Source organism: Lipophrys pholis (genome assembly GCF_963383615.2).
Source record: "Lipophrys pholis genome assembly, chromosome: 3".
NCBI lineage: Eukaryota > Metazoa > Chordata > Actinopteri > Blenniiformes > Blenniidae > Lipophrys > Lipophrys pholis.
In genome coordinates, this window is record NC_137627.1 from 30,786,329 (window position 1) to 30,807,398 (window position 21,070).

General features: G+C 37.7%; 1 protein-coding gene across 2 annotated transcripts in view; it reads right to left on the reverse strand.

Annotated features, from left to right (window-relative positions):
- cntn5 (contactin 5) overlaps positions 1 to 21,070 on the reverse strand; it is a 155,391-nt gene that overhangs the window by 44,483 nt on the left and 89,838 nt on the right. For both annotated transcript variants that reach the window (XM_080460392.1, XM_080460391.1), the window contains exons 7-9: positions 16,395 to 16,598; positions 9,036 to 9,138; positions 1,780 to 1,961 (exon numbers count right to left, since the gene is read on the reverse strand). In XM_080460392.1, coding sequence (XP_080316518.1) covers positions 1,780 to 1,961; positions 9,036 to 9,138; positions 16,395 to 16,598 — 489 coding nt within the window. The remainder of the gene's footprint in view (positions 1 to 1,779; positions 1,962 to 9,035; positions 9,139 to 16,394; positions 16,599 to 21,070) is intronic.

Below are 21,070 nucleotides of genomic sequence, written 5' to 3' on the forward strand. Positions count from 1 at the left end.
TGTATGTGTTCTTAGAAGTTCATGTGATATTTCCTAATAAAAAAACTATTATATCCTACAGCAGTTTAGGAAGCAGAGTCATTCTTTCCTGGCAGTCTTGAGCATTTCTGGGCCACACGTAGATAAACATTACTAAATGTAGTGTTTATTTCCCATGCATTTCCTGGGCACACATGGCAGCTTAAATAAATTTACTTTATTTAATCTAGTAGTAACTTGGATTGTGTAATGTTCAGGGTCGCATTGAGGAAGAGTTCTTGTTATCTTTACAGAAGAAAATTGTACAAAACAAACATGCAATGTAGATTGATGCTTCAGATAATGTTGATTTGGTGACATAAGTTACAAGCTATACCAGGGGTGTAAAACATTTTATTTCAGTGCCCATATGCAGCCCAATGTCATTTTGGGTGGGCAGGACCCGTAAACTATTGCCAAAATTAATAATAATAATAATGGCTTGGATTTATATAGCGCTTTTTTCGAGCTGACTCAAAGCACGTACAGAGACTACGTTGTAGCCACAGCTGCCCTGGGGCATGCTGACAGAGGCATGGCTGCCATTTTGCGCCAATAGCCCCTCCGACCACCACCAACATTCATGCACCATTCATACGAGGCGATGTGGGTAAAGTGCCTTGCCCAAGGACACAACGACAATGACTGATAGAATGGGATTCTATTATTATTGGTTATTGGATGACCGACTCTACCGCTGAGCCACCATCGCCCCCCAAACTTGAAAGTTTTTCTTTGTTGTGGCACAGATAATGCGTACTGGAAATGACTACATTTACAAGAATTACAACCAAAATAACAATCTCACCATAAAACCAATTTTATTGGAACTTTCTGGTGCAAAGTACACTCAAATGTCCCCAAAACGTACAGGTATGATGTAGCTATCAGGCCTCAGTGTAAAGAAATGTGTTAAAATACATTAATTAATTAAAACAATTCTGTTAGGTAGTTTGGCGGTCCACAGGCCTTATGTTTGATGCCCTTGATCTATTGCATACCTGAACTGGATTTGAAGAAAAAATACATCACTATTAGTATATATGAGAAAGAATATCTAATAGCCTATTAGCCATTGTTGATAGATCAAATACAGTTAGTATTTCCTAAGTTTAATTTACTGAAAGCAGCTAAAAAACAACAAGCTGTAAGAGTTGTCTTTCATATGGGGGGAAAAAAGAAACCGATATGCTTAATCCAAAGCGCTGTCTTTAATGGAAGCTACTTCTGAGTCAAATCATCCTAAAACACTCCTGACACCTCACTTGAGAGACTCCAGTCAGGCTCAACTCAAAGAAAGTGCTCATTTATTGCAGTGAGGAACACTTGCTCACTGATCGTCTATATTGGATGTATAATTAGTTCATGGACTATTCGGCACATTCCCAAGGATTGACTTTGGTCCCCAGCTTTGAATTTGAGCACCCTGTGACTAGCTAACTAGATTAAATTATTATAAAATGCTTGGAGATAAAAAAAAAAAGAAAAGAAAAAGCAGATACATGAAAATGTCTTCTGACGAACGGGGACGACTTACTCAAGCTATTCTAGGAAGGAATACATCAACACTCTTCTAATGTCTGCGTCATGTTATTTAATGTATAAAGGCTGCACAGAACCAGCGAGTCGAAGCAATATGAGCTGGAATAAGACACACCCCGACAGCTGCATGGACACATTGCAAGTTGAACAGAAAAGAACAACATTTATGATTAGAAAGAATTCAATACAAAAAAACTAAAACAGGATAGTGAGACTCACTGTAGACCTGCAGATGTCCTTTAAAAGCAGTGCCTCCTCTTGGATTCTCAGCTTTGCATTCATAAGTTCCCGAGTCCTCCAGCTGGATATTGGGAATCTCAAGTACAGCCTGGGACTTCCGGAGTCTAGCTTTCTTTGGGATGTTGCCATTTATCTTCCTCCATGTGATCGTTGGCACCGGACTGTGGAAAGAGGAAGGGAAATAATGTATGCCTCGCCTGGTGCTACAGGAAAACAGGAGCATAAGAAGTATTTACACAAAGTATGTGCCGGCTGCAGTGATGCAACTTGCATAATTCACCAAATGTTCTCGCCGAACGAGCGTAATGTCAGAGCAGATTTATGTCACAGTGACATTTAAAGTTTTTTTTTATTATTTGCTAATTTACTTTTTAATAAAGTTTTAAGTCATGATACAGAGTGACGCTCTCTATCTCCGTTTCCTTGCAAGTTTAGTTTGGCTGCTTTAAAGATTAGGAAAAAGAGCTACTTTGACAAAAAGTACATCAATCTCTAAGAAGATGAAGAAGGAGACAAGAAAGAAGGCCATGATGATGAAAAAAGAGGAATAGAAGATAACATAAATAAGGGATTGAGGTCCGGTTTACACGACAACATTTTCAAATGAAAACTTGCATTGTGTTTTGGGTGTCTGTTTACATGATGATGCTCAGAACCTATGAAAATGCAACTTTTTGAAACAGCTCCCAAAGTGGAGATTTTACAAAACACTCAGACTCTGTCTCTGTGGAAACCGGGGAAATGTACATTTTCTGAAACACTGGTACTGCACATCGGCATCAGGGATATAGTAAATAGTTCTTCTGCATATGCATGGAGAGGTGAAAAATAACAACTATGGCGGCCTCTAGACTGTCATGCCTCACAGTCCATCTTCTCCTGCGACTTGGTAGTTTTAAAGTTGACAGACACCCAGATTAACAATCCAAAATGGCCGTCTGTCCACACAAATGTCTTTGTACTCAGCATTGTTAATGTTTATAGCGTATTGTTCTCTGCATGCACTTGTGTGTGGTTAAATTACAAAATCAACCAACAGCACCCACTAGTGGCCAACATGAAAACTATATAGGTTTCCATGTTTGTGCCGTTTTCATGTAGACAGATATTGTTTCTGAAATATGAATGCAAATACCATATGTTTTCACTTGAAACATTGTTGTGTAAACAGAGCCTGAGTTAGCCTGGATGAGCTCCAGCACACAGAGACCCTGAACTGAATAATCTATGCAGACGATGGTCTGATGGCTGAAGGTCCAGTCTAGAAATGATTTTCTCCTCATAATATAATGCATTCATCTTTTAAAACGTCAATCATTGCTGCATCCATTCATCCATCCATCCTCCACACCTTTCCAGTTCAGGATTTCAGGCTGCTGTTCCCAGCCGACAAGGGGCAAGTCAAGTTCATCACAGGGCAATTTCAGAGTCATCAGTCAACCTCAGGAAATGGATGCTATTGGACTTTGTCAGGAAACCATAGTATAAAGAGGAAACCCAAAACCACAACACCACCATGAGGGCTAATAATATACTAGGATATAAAACATAATATAGCTGAGGCAAATGTTTTGCAATCTTTAATGCTTGAATTGATATTGAAGCTCCAGTTCACCTGAAACTTTTTAGCCAACATTGTTTGATAGAAGCTGTGCTCTTAATTATTGCGGAATAGAGCCCAATAGGCAAAAGAATTACAAATCGTATAACGCATTGATGAACGTGCAAAACATTAGTTTTTCTTTCAACAGAAATTCGCTCTTTTCTTTGATTTCCAATTAAGCTCCATGATGAGTGTTTAAAGTTTGTGAATCATATTTTGACCACTCATGAAGTACCTACTGTAACAAACGATGCTCATTAGATCCCATATGTCCAAGAGACAGGGACCATATTAAAACCTGGTTATTACAGGGATTTCGAGATTAGTATTCAGGCAACGACATTGGGCCCCTGTTCATTCATGGATTTCCCTATAGGTCCGTATGATAGATGACTTGGACATGCAGAAAGAGAATGTCTTACTCCGTGCTCTGTGTCTGTACTCTCTTGTATGACAAGTAGATTTGACAGGTCTGTGAAAGATGGGAATATGACACCGTACAAACCTATGGTAAACCCATCAATCATTTAGCCATGGTGGAAATGTTACATCCCTCAGCCTATTTTATCCGTTCTACTTTCACAAGGACAATGAAGTGCTCTCGGCTGCGATGGACTCAAATTAAAATTCACACTGCGTTTCGCATTAAACAAAGCGTTTCTTTTTCAATTTGGACAGGAATTTAGGGTCACATGCTCTTTTGCAGACTAATGATTTGTAAATTTTCTTTTAATTTTAGTTTTAAAGCTAATTAATGACTCAACAGCAGCTTGCATGCTGTCCCCTTGTATTGCTGAGTTTTTATAGAAGCACATATTAGAACTTGGAATTATAATTGAAAGCTGCAACTTACACAACAGGATCCTGGTAGAACAGAACAAGAGTTTTGGCTCAGAAATAAAAAAAATGTTTCCAGACTATGAGGTCAATTATGAAACTTGAGGTCAAATTAAGAATGCATGTTGTATTACCAACAAGAGCTGATCAGTATTCATAAGTACACCATTGAGTTGTCGTGAAGCATTTCATGTGTTACTGATGGAGAACTTGTCTCGAGACCTTTGCTCGCACTAAACTCTTGACTAGTAAGAGAACAAAGGGAATCTATAGAGATCTTGAGGGGTTGAAGCACAAGGGCGATTCTCCTGGAGATGGTGGCAGGATTTCTCCTCGGAGGCTGAATAATGAGCAGCTGGCCTGTACATGCTCACAAGGCTCCAGGGCGAGGGGAACAGGCTCACTCAGTTTAAAAACAAATCAAGAACCTCTTCTTGTCGCTGTCTTGTTAAGCTGTTGGCACAAACTCTTTAACTCTGGTCATTCTGATAAATTTAATAAAGTGCACAAACTAGGCAAACTAGAGACAATACTCTAAAAACTGTGCAGAGTTAATAGAAGGTGTTGCAGATTTCAATTGAAGAAAGTGCCCATCGGCCTGCTTGGCAGATTACATCTTAATTAGCCTTCAACACAACCACGGTGCCCTCGCTTGGACTTGTTCCACAATGAAGGCGCTAAATCAAATCTAATATCAAAATATAACAGTGAATTGGTTTCCTTCAGATCCAGATAATACAGTACAACAGAGCTCACCCACTGAGCCTACAATTTCTCAGTTCCCTTTTATGAACTTGTGAACTATTTGGAAAGGTGTATCTAAATATACATTTTACCTGCATGACAAGTGCACAAACAAGTGACTTTTAAAAACCAGCCGTGCCAAGGATGTAAAATGTGCTGAGTGAAGAGGCACTTTGTGATGTTGAAAATGCAGCTGAATGAGGTAAAGTAACTGCACAGCCTCAAGAGTTTGATTCTCTCTGGGGTCGCTAAAACTGAAAGAGCAGATTCACTGCTCCAGTGCAATTTGGACGAAAGCGCAAAGAACATGCCACATATTGTATTTTAAGTGGAAATGAGTGGGTTGAATGTGTAACCCATCAAATGTACAAGGCCTTTTGCACCGCAGCGAACTTTGTACTTCAACATTCTTTGAAATAAAAGCGGCTAATGGTGTTGCACTTTCCAGAGTTGCTTGTGGATCAGATCGTGATGGCTGGGCTTTAAATTGAATGTGTAGATCGAGTGTCATCATCTATAGGTGATTATTGTCATTCATGGAGACGACCCAGACAAAAAATAGAAAGTGATACAGCATGAATGATAAAATGCTGTTTGCAAGCTCCATTTAAGCATGGATTTGTTTTTATCTTGACAACTCACTCTATAAATATACCATGTTGCTGCTGTGTACATATACTATATCTATTGCATGTCACTCTGTCCAGGGAGGGTGAGAGCTTCAACACTTATGTCACAAGATGTTTACATTGTGCAGCTTTTCGAAACAAGTCAGTGAAATATTGAACAGAATATAAATTCTTTAGCGATTCCGCATGCTTTAGTTTTTGTACTTTTAGGCCCCATTGACACGACAACTTTTCAAGTGAAAATGCATTGTTTGTGTTTTCAATTCAGAAAATTTTAGATGGCAAAATTTTGAAAGCAAAGGTGGAAGCGATGTAGTTAGCATGCCAACTGACAAGTTGCTGCAGATGTTTGTTTTTGTATTGAAACCATACACACGAATGCAGAGAACAATACGGTATAAACATTGATAATGGCGAGTACACGGACATTTGGATGAACAGATGACAGAGTTGGATTGCTATTACAATGACGCTCCAGATGACTCCCAAGTCCCAAAAGAATATGGGAGTCATGACACTGGAGAAAAAGGTTGTTGTTGTCCATCTCTTCAAACGTGCAGAAGAAGTATTTACTGCAAACAACCATGGTGTGCATGCATAGTAGCAGCATTTCAGAAACGTTCCATTTTTCTGCTGTTTCCACAGAAATTGAGTGAGAGTGTTTTATAAGGGTTCCACCTTGGGAGCCATTTTCAAAAAGTTACGTTTGAGTTTTATAGAAAGAAAGAAAGAAAGAAAGAAAGAAAGAAAGAAAGAAAGAAAGAAAGAAAGAAAGAAAATGATGAAATAAAAGAAAGTCATCGTAAACAAGTTACCTAGCAAATATAATAATAGTAAATGAGCAGACAGTTTTACTTTGATATGTGGTTTCGAGGAGATCCCAAAAAACATTGGTGCTTTTGAAGAATAATGAACCGAATGCAGAACTCAAAATTAATTATCCACCAACATGTTTGATGAAACATGATGCAAAATAATTTTTTTCTTATGCTATTAAGCTTTCAATCCTACACATTTTAGATAAAATTGACCATTTTTACAATTGTATTATTTGAATTTATTTACTGGATTTCATTGTTCTGATTGTTTAGTTTGAGCCCGATTTACTAATAACTTCATTCATTCATTTGGGAATTAGTAAGAGTAGCAAGCTTATTACTGCAGTTCACTCAGGCTCTGTCAAAGGATTTTTTCATAAATAAACACGTAATCACATTATATGCTATTAGAGACCATGAATGGGACCAGCACAAAGCCAAAACAAACATTAATTTGTCATTTGCTTGATCGATTTTGGAAAGCTGCAAATGAAATTGCCTATTTGGAATAAATAAAAATGCCTAACCTGAACTCAACAGAACTTGTTCTACTCATTTCAGAGTTTCTGCCATTGTTGAATCGAGTTCTGACCCCTGCTGTGTTTGTCGGTTGAGTCATCAAGGAGATACCCACATAACATACAAGGTGATCACAGTTCAAAACTCTTTTAAAAAGTTGAGAGGGCTTTTATTTCTTTTTTAAATAATATACTGTTTTTCATTTTCATCGTCTCATTGTTCTCTTCGCCCTTGGCTGCAGCCTACAAAGCACTGTCACGGGTAAATATCACAACAGACAATCACTTCAAGGAGCTCTGGCAGTCGTGCACAAAGAGCTTTTCTCCCCTTACTGGATAGTGGTGCCATCATACATATTGATCAACAGCAGTACAAAACCAATTCTAACTTCATTTTCGGAGCTATATAAAGACTGACATTCCTTAATAGGGTGCATTTATAAATCATTCATCTCTGCATGAAAGGGTATGTCACAGAGATCCCGGTCTGACTGAGAGCCATCGTGCACAAATGTCTTCATTGAGGGAAGCACAGGGCAAGGACTCAAAGAATCCTGAAAGTCCCGTTCAGCTTAGTGGGAAAGCAGAATCTAAGGCCTCGTTCACACTGCAGGGAATTGCAACCCGGTTCTGATTTTTAATCACAACTGACCCATATTTGACCTGTTGTGTGGCCATGTGAAAACTCTAAATCCAATTTTTTGACACTAGACCCAGGCCTTGTTCCTATGTGGTACCAATTCTGACATCTTTCTACATGCGACTGCTTCATCATTGACGTGTGACTGACGTCACGGTTCAGCACCAGAGGAAGCGGCTCCGCCAAAATGTTAAAAGCTGTTAAAAGCTGTGTCCTCTTTTTTTCCTCATTCTCCTTCTTTCCCTTGTCATGTTGTCTAGATTCTCTCGCTCGTATTTAACAAACACTTGAAAATGGATCTACATGGTCTGACCGGCCTTGCCAGATAAAGTGGGTATCCCCCAATTAAGGAGTCAAACTCTCTTACCTTTTAACTTTGCTTATTTCATGCATTTGTCTGTTTATCGCATGTTCATTATGACGCACATAATAGTTTTACGGTTTTAACACGATTCCTACACAGGCTGAGATTTGGGCTGGTTTTTATTGAGGTGTGTAGGTTTTTCGTTGTATGGGCATCCGGTTCCATCACGTTCACAAGGCAGGTCGCGTTTCAAATAATCACACAAACAAAAAATTGGATCCCAGCAAAAAAGAGGAATTGAGCATCAAGACCTGCGGTGTGAACATAGCCTAATGCTCCATCTCTACATTCAGGAAGTGGCTTGTCATAATGTGGATAATTAATTAAACTCAAGGTAAATAATTATGAGGCTCTTAGTTGCCTGTAGATTAGAATGTGTGTGCTTTTAAGATACGAAACTGAATAATTCATGATGAATAACAACAATAATGGAATTAGGATGATAACAGATTATGCAGTACAGTGAACACTATTTTTAGAACCACTCACAAATCAGTTGTTGCTTTTTTTCTTCTTTTGAGGACAAAAACATTGTTAAAGGCAATAGTTTAGTGAAGCAGGAAGCGAGCGCCGCTAACTTTAGTAACTGTGGTAAGTGGTCCGGATTCAGTCTCTGTGGACAAAAGAGTGTTTTCCCTCCTGGCGGAGAACTATTACCAATTTCATCCCCCACCCCCAACGTATAACCTTGGCTTTCTACATTCATAGCAGATGCTGAATGCACCCAGCAAGTACAGATACATTAGGGCTCTCAATTATAAGAACGGTTAAGTTCCCAGGGCTGAATTCCCTGTTCTGTCCCCATGCACTAACATACCGTCTAACAACCGAGCCACCATGCTGCAATCACTTAACATACTGCCTGAAGACAAGATATGGCTGGCTCCCATTCAGGTAATGGAATAATGTAATTTAAAGGAGATGGAAAACAAGAAAAAAAAGAAAACACGGGAAGTGTTATCAAAAGGATCTCTGAGCAGCAGTGCAGCGATAGTCTCCAGTTTACTGTTCCTAGTGATTAATATGATCCCGCCGTAATGAACTACTACCTGTATTTGTGCAATATGTCCTTGTTTACTTACTTCCCCAGAGCAAAGCACTCCAGCCTGACTGTGACTCCTTTAGCAGCCAGGACAGATGTCGGGAAATGCACTTCAATTTTTGGCTCGTATTCACCCATGACACCTGCAAAGGGGTTAAGAAAGAGAAATTGTAGACATTAGGAACAAGGAGATTACGGGAGCCTTCCACCTTCCCCATTTACCACCATTCTCCAGTTTTACTTGCACAGTGCGGCACAGAGACTGACCATAGTGATTTAGAAATAATAGTCATTTCTTTTTCCATCAAAGCTGGGAAATGAGCAGAAAGAAAAGGCAACAAAAAAAATGGATTTTCCTTAAGATTTCAATCTTGAACCTCTTGAAATACTTGCGGTAAATGAAATCATTCCAACGTACAGGTGCGGAATGCACATTATGCAAACCATCTGGCACATATTTAAATGATCAACCTTCACTTTATGCACAGTTTATTAATAGAGCTATTGGCGCTGCTTTATATCAAATTCAGAGCATGTGAGTGAATAATTACACTTTTGACCTCTACAAACAACAGAGAATAATTGGCTAGATTTATCATGCTACTGTACTTTTTTTTTTTTATATTAGACTTAAAAACAGTTGAAAAATTTAGGACCAGAATTACATTTTTGATATACATTATGATGGAGAAGATTGCAGGAGCAGTTTATCCATTTCCCAGCATTCTCTTATTACACTGTGCAGCATCGAGGCTGACCACAGCAATGTAAATAATCAGAACTTTATTTTCCATCACTGATGTGTACTGAGCATGTCAGCAGCAAGCGAGGAAGAAAATACAACTACAAATTAAAGTATTCCGAGGATTTCTGATTTCAGCATCTCAAAATGCTTAAATGAAATCATTGCGGCCTGCAGGTTGGGGAATGAATAGTATGCACACCATCTGGTACAGCTTTCAATTAGCAGCCTTCGCTTTATGCACTGTTTGTTAATAGAGCTATTGGTGCTGCTTTATTTCAGATTCGGAGCATGCATGTGAATAATTACTCTTGATTTCTACAACAGAGGATTAAAGTGAGAGCGTGGTTGGCTTGGTATGCTCACATAATATATTACTTTGATTTTTCTTACGGCTTATATCAAATTCAGAGTATGAAGATGAGTTGTTACATGTTTTCTGTCTATAAACAAGTTGGATAGGTTCATCATGCCATACAATACATGATGGTATTTTACTAACTTTACATTTTGAGCACGAAATTGATTGTATACTCTACATCAAAAATTCCAAAGTGCAAATATAAGTAACTATATATACCCTTCCACACTAATTTATTAGTCACCGGAAAGCTTGTACATATTAATATTTAATATTACCCAGTCTTCTTTGATATTTAAATGTGTTTTTTTTCCTCACTTTCTTTCTATTTATTTTTTATTTATTCTATGTGGAGCAATGCTTCAAAAGAATTCCGATCTGGGAAAATAGCAAGTATTTCTATTCTACTCTAGTCTACTCTATTCTATTCTATTCTATTCTATTCTATTCTATTCTATTCTAATTGTAGAGACATAGTAACAAAGAGACTGATACTTTAAAAGTAATAGGGATTTCGGTTTTCATCATCTCTGTGTAATAACATCGTAAACAGAAAGTGATGACCACACTTTCCTGAGGGTTTCTTATGTCAGCTATATGACATGCTTTAAATGAAATCATTGCAGTGTACAGGTGTGGAGTACACATCCTGCACACCAGCTAACACATCTTTCAATTATCAGTCGTTTTATGTACCGTGTATTAATTGGTACTGCTTTATTGCAAATTCAGGGCATGCGCGTGCGTAATCATTCTCATGATCTCCACAAAGAACAGTGATAAAGTGGGCTGGCTTCATCTACTGCTATATTACATCTTGGTGTTTGAAGAAAGTGGTAACATTTTTCATTATGGAGCACACATTTAGGCACAAGCACAAAGTACAAGGATAACTTACCAGAAATCTACAACACAAAAAAAGCCATAACTGACAGAGACAAACCATTAAAATGATTCAATAACAAATATTCTGCAAGCGGCAACAGGGAAAAGAACTTTGTGGTCCTCGAGAATTAGTAATCCTATGGCAAATTCCCAAACACATTGTGAAGGACACAAGTGATAATGCGTTATCAGTCTTGCTAAGTGCCACTATGACTAACAACTTCATTCCAAGTCATTGCCAGAGGACACGATTTCATTGTTTATTCGCCACTATGTTGAGCTGTGTGTTTATTTCCATTTGCAGGGATGATATGTCACAGATCTGGAGCGACCATCGTGTCAGGTGTAATTCCTATTATTGGTCCTGTTTGAGGGGAATTAAATGAATACTAAACAGGACGTTTACTTCTTTTCTTTTTTTCCCCAGCAAAATGTTGAATCCACACACGATGTGTAACGCGATGGGCTCGCTTCTATCTCCACCACCTGCCCGACGTCACATCAAAACATATCAGAACATGTGCGATGTGGCTCCACATGCATTATAAAGTACACGATCAGAAAGACAAACGACTGGCGTGACATTTGAGGAACCATAATTACACCTCCTACGTGTACCTGACACTTTTTATGTGCCGGAATGAATGCAGCAGAAGGAGCCGGGTTTATTGAATTGTGGCCCAAGACGTATGGAAAAGGACTTTTATGATATTTGTTCCAAAGAACTTTTCAATTTCAATCCCATTCTCAACATTTATGGGTCCAAAGCAGCCCTTCACATATAATGAATTTGTAATATTTCATTGGCTCTTGCTATGGTATATTCAATATTATATTCAGTCTCAGTGGGTGGACTTGATAGAAATGAAAGAAATAATGTCTAGACTGTATTAAAACACTGCCTCACTTGAGTTACAACTTTATAGTCTTTGTTCAACTTAGTAATTACATTATTGCTTTTTCTGTTGTGTTTTGTTCTTGAAATCAATGTCAAAGTATGAAATGTGTTCTGAAAGTTGCCCAAACTCATAACATCAGTGCACCATCAGTTATTTGGCTCTCTCATTCAGTAATAGGTACGAGACCATCAAAAGTGCTCATTAAAAATTACTAACAGCCAAGTAATGACACTTTGTAAACCAATTTTGAAGATTCAGACAGTAAACAGCAAGAATCATATTAAATTACTCACTTAAATAATAAAATCTGACATCTCACCCTTTTCATCCTATTCGTTTTTGTTTTTTTTAATTGATCTCATCCAGCTGGACCGCTTGTTGATATGTGCTGTCACACACAGCCGAAGTGATCAGAGAGGAAGATGTCCTGATTCCATAGCTTCATCTCTAATGCATCAGCAAAGCAGACATGTTTTATTCAGGGAACATAAATAACATTACACTAAATATGACTTTGCATCATGTTACATTATTAATTTACCTTTGATTGATTTTTCTGTGATGATTAGATGTTGCAGGTTGGGAATCTGACACTTTTACAATTGCTGCATAATGGATAACTTAAGTTTACATTTAATTAAATTTTTCGGACTGAATGGTCAGTGTCTGCAGATTGCAGGCTTTCTAAAATCTGTATTTTCAGGGTAAAGGACATCACAAAAAACAAACAAACAAAAAAACAGCATGTTGACATTCAATGCGTCTATGAGCCCAAGGTATTCAATAATAGTTTACAGTGCAGTGGAGAAAACATCCCCATGCGGAGAGGACATCTGCCTGCAAACAAAATGTTTCATTAATATCACTGCTATGTGGGGAGAGATAGAGAGAAGGACTGAAAAAGTAATAACACCACTGGTGCTGTAGTATGTTATGACAATAAGTTCATAATTAATCATTAATTTGTGTTATTAATAGCATGACAATGTCTTATGTTAATTTTGTGGAGATTTTGTAATATTTTCAGGCTAACATGTTGAGAATAGTACAACTCCAGGTAAAATCGTCTAATTGTATGTGAGCTTTGGATTACTGTATTATTTCTCCACCTGCTCTAATGCAGGGGTGTCAAACATAAGGCCAGTGGGCCACAAGAGGTCCAAAGAAAACGTACATTTTTTTAAACAAATTTCTTAAGAGTAGAGACACAACATAATTCTAAGACTCGAGCTGAGATATTAGCGATGCTGCCATCGAATAAATAATAAATAAATCAAAGCTTACCTATCAACCTAGCCTCAAAGTCATGCTGTCAGGGGGACTTTGTACAAACATGCACAATGCAACAGCTATAGTTTTATCCCTGTATTGTATTCTCACATTATGCTAAGCAGACAAACTTAACAAATTAGCTCAATAATTCAGATTTCCCTAATCTTGAATATTCTGATAGATATTCAGAATTAGTTTGAAATCAAATATATTATTGTGTTGACACATAATAACTAAACAAATGGTAGTTTTTCCATTGACATAATTATCTGTGACAGCCACCAAATGGATGACAATTCCAATTGATGGTCAGTGAAGTGAGCCTCATGTCCCACTAAGCAGATTAAAGGTAAACATAATCATGTTAAACTGATGTAGGACAGAAAACTGCTCTGAGGCTTGTGTTGAAGTTACTAAAACAATAATACTCAAGCTCTGAGGCAGTAACAAGTAATGGATACCAGATGGATGATAAAATCTTAAAAAATCACTGAAACAGGTTAGTAAAAACAAAAAGTATTGATCTCATTTTTGTGGGGAGCTGCTTTTTATTATTAACTAACATGCAGTTTACATGTGCTGTAATTTAAAGCTATTGGAGCCCTTTGATAGATCAAAGAGTGGGATGGGCTCCGTTTGAAATCTAGTGTTCAGTGTGGAACCCTGTCCTGCTCAAGGTGGAGTGTGAAGTGATGATCAATGGCCTCCAGCTGGGTATAATGGAGCCCAGATGCTTGTTTTGATTAAGATAGTGGTTGCTGGAGCTGGCGGTGGCGAGCCGCGTTCAGATCCAGCTTGAACTGTCTGCTGCATCATAATCATTCACGTTTACAGAAGCACAGACTGCAGCGTCTAATTGGTCCGACTGCACTGAGGTGAAAACTGAGAGGCAAGCCAATGTGATTTTCCACATTTCACAGCCACCTTCACAATGAAGATGGCTTCTGGACAAGTCTGATGTTTGGCATCCAGATGTGGAGATTTGATCGGGCCGTGTTGTGTTGCAGGTGAGACTAAGGCCACATTTACGTTTTCATGTGAAAATTTAAAACTTTTGTTGTGTTTTGGGGGTCCGTTCACATGACAACAGACGCTCGGAGCCACTCAAAATTTAACTTTCTGGAAATGGCTCCCACGAGGGAGGTTTTTAAAAAAGCTACAACTAGTGGTGGACAGAGGACGTGCTACTGCATTTGCACCACGGCCATAGTAAATAGTTCTTCTGTACATGCTTAAGTAGATGAACAATAACAGCAATGGCGGCCATGTTAGAGCCCGATATGTAACAACGACCCAAAATGTAACAACAGCCCAAATTGTTATAAAATATAATGTAATAAAACCAGAAATGTAATAACTGGTTTATAATGTAACAAAAGTGCTGAGCCCGAAATGTATTAAAATGTCTTTGATAAAACCCAAAATGTGTTAACTGGTCAATAATGTAATATCACGCTGAGCCCAAAACTGAATTTTTCAATATTACATTATGGGGCAGGCAAAATATGTTTCCCCTGAAAATATAATAATTCTATTACATCATAAAGTGAGTTAATGATTTATTGTTTGGACATGAACTGCTTCAATTTGAAAAAACATTTCAAAGAATGAGTTCTAAATGTTTGGACTATTTGTTTATACATATATCTATTTACAGTTTATGGTTTTCATGTAGAATTGCTGTTGCCCAAGTCATCTCTAGTCTTCTGTTCTCTGTTGTCTGTGATCTGTTTCTCCAATAATCAGTACAAAATAATGTATAAGGATTCAATATATCAAGATCACATCTAAAATCGTGTTACATTTTTTAACATTATTGATTAGTTATTCCATTTTGGATTTAAATTTTTTTTTTTTATTACATTTCGGGCTCAGCACTTTTGTTGCCAGTAATTACATTTCGAGCTTATTTTATAACACTTCGGGTCGTTGTTACATTTTGTATCAGTTCCATATGTTTCATATCGGGCTCTAACATGGCCTCCAGAGTGTCATGACTCTCAGTCCATATTCTCCTGGGACTTGATAGTTTTATAGTTGACAGTCACCGTAATAACAATCCAAATATGTCTTCTGTCCATACGAAAGACTGTGTACTCCCATTGTTAATGTTTATAGCATATTGCTCTCTGCAAGCATGTGTGTGTGGTTTGATTATAAAAAGAAACAGCAGCACCCACGTGAAAATGACAGTTTTCAGCATTTCTGGTGTTTCCGTGTTAATGGACATCATTCTTAAATTGTTGCTGAGTAAACATGACATTTTTCTGAAATATAGTCGCAACAACAATGCGTTTTCACTTGAAACGTTGTGTAAACGGGGCCTAAAACTAGTGCATCATAGCAACAGAAGACAGGGATGCTGCAAAGCCTGTCTCGTTCCCTCCGCTCTACTGTATGTTGAAGACAGTGAATAAAACTTTTGTGTTTGTTTATCCGAGCATACGACACATTAAAATGTTGACAGCAGACTGACCACACGCTCACTCACTTTTGCATCTTGGTTTGTGAGAAACACAAACCAATTTAGCACGGCTATGCGCTAAGTATTATGTATATCTCAGGGGCCCACTTCAGACAAGGTTATGCAAATACAGAGGAAGAATCTTGCTGGAAGGAATGTAATCCTTAAGAGGTGAATTTGTGTCATAACATTTGGAACAGAGTGGTTTCAGAGACTCAGAGGCCATTTCGCGGCTTCACTGAGGATGCAATCCCAGTGGTTCTTTGAAACCTTGACAGTGACAGGCACCTGCGTGAAGTGATGGACATTTCTCTGTGTAGTCACATGTATAAATAAAGAAAAGCCTGTAGAGGGCTCCTGAGAGGCTAGTATAAAGAGCAAAATCCCATCCACAGCAAGGGCCATTGATTCAGTTAATTTTATGCAGGAAAATGATTTCCCTGATGGCCAGTTTCACCAAAGCACATTGTGAGCAAAGAAGACTCCCCGCACTAACGTTAAAGCATTGCTCACTATCTATTTATGGTGTGTGTGGAATCCAAAACGCCCTCCACCAACACGAGGCGCTCCACTTTTATTAACCTATCTGATCTGAAAATATTTCTCCAAATGTATTACGTTTCTAGGACGTGGAGCAGCAGAATATAAAACGAGCTTTTAGAGTTTCATCAGCACTAAACAGGTTCGGAGAGAGAGAAAAAAGGCAAAAGATCACTGAGAAATCCACACATGTCCACACACTGTGCTCTCTGTGGTATAAGCAATAAACTGCTCACCATCGGTCTTCAGTGTCAGGGGTGTTGGCGGACTGAGGACCCTCGCGTTGGTCACAGAGTTCTTCACCAGACAAATGTAGCTTCCTACATCTGACGGCTGCACCTTGGAGATGTACAAGTTTCCTGTGTCCTGGGAGATGAAGCGCCGACTGTCTTCGGCAACAAATGAGGGGAACTCATTAAACACCCAGCTGTAGATGATTTCTGGAATAGAAGAGTAGAGGGGAGCAGCACACACACGTTAGAAAAACACACTTGATCTTTCTAAAAGTCATCCGTGCACAAAATCATCAGCGTGCTTAATTTTGACATTTCAAAAAGCGTCAACTTTAGAGCTGCTAAATATTATTCTTTGCCAATAAATACCTATTCGGTTGTATTCTATCAACTGCTGAGGAGCAGTGAAGTACTCTTGTACAGTTTGATTTAAGCTGAAGATATGAAGCTCATTTATATTCTACTCTCCATCCATCCTTCTTTTATACAACTTCATGTTGCTTTGGGGTTGCAGGGCACTGCAGCCAATCCCTGCAGACTGCAGGTGAAGTCACGGTGCATCCTGGACCGGCCACCAGTTCATCACAGAACAAACACAGAGACAGACAGTCACATTCACACCTCGGGCCAATATTACAGGACTCTAATTAAACTCAACTGGCTTGACTTTTGGAGTAAACTGAAGAAAAACCCACAGAGATTCAAACCGAAGATAATCTCTTTGTGAGGTGCCAACCACTACACCAATGTGCCGTCTTATATTCTATTCTCTTCATTAAATGAAGATGTGTATTATCTGTATGTTGTAATATTAGTTCTGTTCTGCACACAGTTCAAACTCACGTCAAACAAGGAACACTGTTAGAATGATGAATAATTCAGCTGAATGCTTGAAATGCCGACGGTGTAAATTGCTACGTAATACATATGAAAATGTAATCTAAAGGCATCACAAGTAAAGCAAGAGATGATCTTGTCATTATTAAATTGCTATTCAACTGACGAAAGTGTAGGAAAAAAAAAGAGATGGACCTTCACAGTTATAACAAACCTGTGGAACTAAAACCACTGAAAAAATTGGAGTATAATTTTAGGTTATCGAATAAACTTTGCTGCGTCCATGCACATTATTAACCCTTTCAGGGGAGCACATTGAAATCCATGGAAATTTAGATTTTTCTACTAAATTATGTTATGTTAAAACTTTTTTTTTCTTTTTAATTCTGTGACATTTTAAAGACAGTACAAATATTTATGTGAGGGCTTCATGATGGTTTATTACATAGGTGTCAAACGTAAAGGTGTACTAAAAAGGCCCACAAGAGGCTACAATCCGGCAAGAGGAGCAGACACAATACAACACAACACTGAGACCCAAGATGAGATTTCGGTTATGTGGCCATTAAACATGTCTCAAAGCCATAGTGTAGGAAAGGCTTTGTGGACATTTCACTGTATTTTGCACCAAGTTTTTCATTAAAATCGGCTTAATGTTAAGTAGGTTTCCATAGCAATTCAAAAATATAGACATTTTCATCATTTATACGCAACAACAAAGAAAATATATAAAGTTTAAATCTAAAGGTTATTATGGCACTATTTCACCGGTCTGGCCCACTCAAGATGAAATTGGGCTGTACATGGCCCCTGAATTGATGTGTGTTTGACACCTCTGAGTTATAGGACACTGACGCTCAACAATGTGGAAACTGGAAGTAAATAAGGGCTTAAACCATGTGGCATTTTGACAAATGCATTCATAATTTTCTAAAATCTAATATGAGCCGCTTCAACCTCAAAGGTTAGCTCAGCTTTTTAACGATGAACAGAAGTTTCCAAATATTATCAGACAACATATTAAACCATGTTGATCAGAAGCATACAACAGTCTTATTGTGTAAGACAGCATGCAAAAAGAACAATTCTGACTTTACAGCTAATCATCATTAAATGTTTATGAAGATATTTGCTTCTTGGAGGAATCCTTTATATTTTATTCATGACTAATAGTGGGTGGCAATATCAGGTGTAATCTCATGATCCTTGCCAGACTCAGCAGCACCAAGGAAGTGATGTGATCCGCCTTCACAAACAGCTTTTATTTACATATCAAATAGGAAAGAAAAATGGACGGATGGACAGATGGATGAAAAATGACTTTGACGGAATGCTGTCGGCTTCGTGACTGTTGCGCATACTTATTCTACAGAGCCCCATAAATCACTGCATTAATAAATGGATCGTCACAGGGATAAATGTATGTATTGAACATCCCCAATGATATTTCATCATGCTTTGATCTGCATCCATAATTCATAATTAAAAAAGGATTACCCTCTTTTCCATGTGGTAAATAATGATCATTTGATGTTACGGGGGCATGCAGAGATCTTAGATAATATCTTTGAACTCAATCCAGCACTCGATTTAAGACCAACATTTGTTGGAGCAATATAAAAAAAAAAAATCAAAAGTAGTTTACCAACAGATTGATTTGTAAAGTTGGCTCCTTTTGTGTAATATACTGAGAGAGCGAGTCAATAACATAACGAAAGTGAGGCTAAATGGGTCGGAATAAAACAGTTCTTATTCAGACAAGGCAACAGCATACACTGTACTCTTTTAAACAAAAAGCTTGACTAGATACTGAAAAAAACCTGCCGTTTTCTGTGCTCTAAATGAAAAGATAATCCTTGCAACAGGTTTTTTGTTTTTTTGTCCCAAAGGTCATCACACTTTAGCTTCATAAAAAGAAAACACCATTTACCCAAGACGCATATAAAAACTGATCAAAGCCATGAAATGGGAAATAATAAACTTTTCACGTCTCAGTAATTCCAAATTGTTTTCACTCATGAGTCCGATCTAATTTAAGTGGCATTTTTATTGTCTTTGAATCCACCCACAACAATTTAACCCAAACATTGTTTAACGCTCTCCATACAATGTGAATTTCAATTGTGACACGCTCCGACTCTCCGAGGCATTCATCACGACTGTGAACGCGTCGGCTGTGCCTTTTAATTTTCAATGTTTGGGATCCTTTTTCATCTCATGTAAACAGTGCCGAAGAAATAAATCATAATCCTACCTGTGTTGTGTGTTTGAGCATAATCGGTAAATATGGAGAAATAGGCATCAAAATGAAGGCACCACTGTTTTTTTACGATAATGGAATAACACTATGTGAAAAAAGTTAAGTAACATAGAATATCTAGTATAATACTGGTGCTTGTACAAATATAGCAAAAAATATTATTTATCATTATATTTATTTCATATTATTATTATTATGATTATAAATATTGAACTTAAAATGGAATAAAACTTATATATGAAGCTATAAATGCTACATTGATAAGGTGAGGGACCCTTCAAGCTTGTATAGTATTAAGGCTGTTTAGATTATTCAAAGCTGTATTTAGCTGTATAGCTGTATTTTGCTCCAGAAAGTTTCATTAAGATTTGCTTTATGTTAAGATTGTCGTCATTTTCCATGGTAATAACTGTTTAGTTTTGCAAAAATATAGGCCTTTTCATCACGTATACTTTGTGCGACAACAAAGAAAAAACTTTAAAGTTTAAATTTAAAGGTTATTATGGCACCATTTTACTGTTCCAGCCCACTCAAGATGAAATTGCTCAATGACCTGAAATGTGTTCGACATCCCTGGTATGAATTAAAATGATATTTTCCTTCAGCAATATGTATCAATGCCATTCAATCAAGTACTTTCTACCTCACTCTGATTACATTTTAATTAATTTCGATTCATTTTAATTAACTTTTTTTTACCATGTAAATACAAAGAGCAAGAAAACAGAAAAAAACCATTAAGGAATGTTTATTGAAATTATACTCACATAGAAGTAATACTCCTTGTTGTTACTTCTTTTTAATCGGACCTTTACTTAGTATTTACTCAGTTCTCTATTTGTAGTTCATAAATACTGATGGGTTAATCACAGTCAATCCAGCAACTTCACAGAGACAAGAAAATCACAATGAGAACTCCTTGTTCTGGAGTGCACCTTCGCCACTTGGTTTATTATATTCATGACTTGTATATTCCCTATTGATCCACTTGGTCAATGTAATACAAGCAAAGCAACACGAGGGTCTCGCATTGTGTCATTACAACTGAAACGTGGGTCAATTTTACAGCTTACAACAGCAAGATGGCAACAAATTTTAAATGACAGAAAATCACTAGTTCCATTATGCTGCTATCACTCCACTACATCATCCCCCGTGTTTGATTTTAATTAGCTGTCAATCACACGTCTGACTATTTTGAGAAGAAAAAAAAAACCTGGGCTGCATATACTATTTGATTTGTAAATGCTGTGTGGGAACAAATTACGTCCTACCTTTGCAATAACATCAACAATGCAATTGGAAAATGTTAGGGATCATTTATGCATCACTGTAAATCAGTTATTATGCAACATTATTGTTGTTGGGGTTTTTTTTTTTTAATCACCTGCCTTGTCAAACACTCTCCAGTTGCTATCATGACATGGAAAATGGCATCCATGGGTGCCGGGGAGCACTTGGATTACACTCTTAGGGGTGCAGTGCAGCTTATGACAGAGCTGATGCAAACAGAAAACCTGGATGATTCATGGCTCACATAAGAGCTTACATTAGAGGACAACTGTAGAGAGGGATAGTCCGA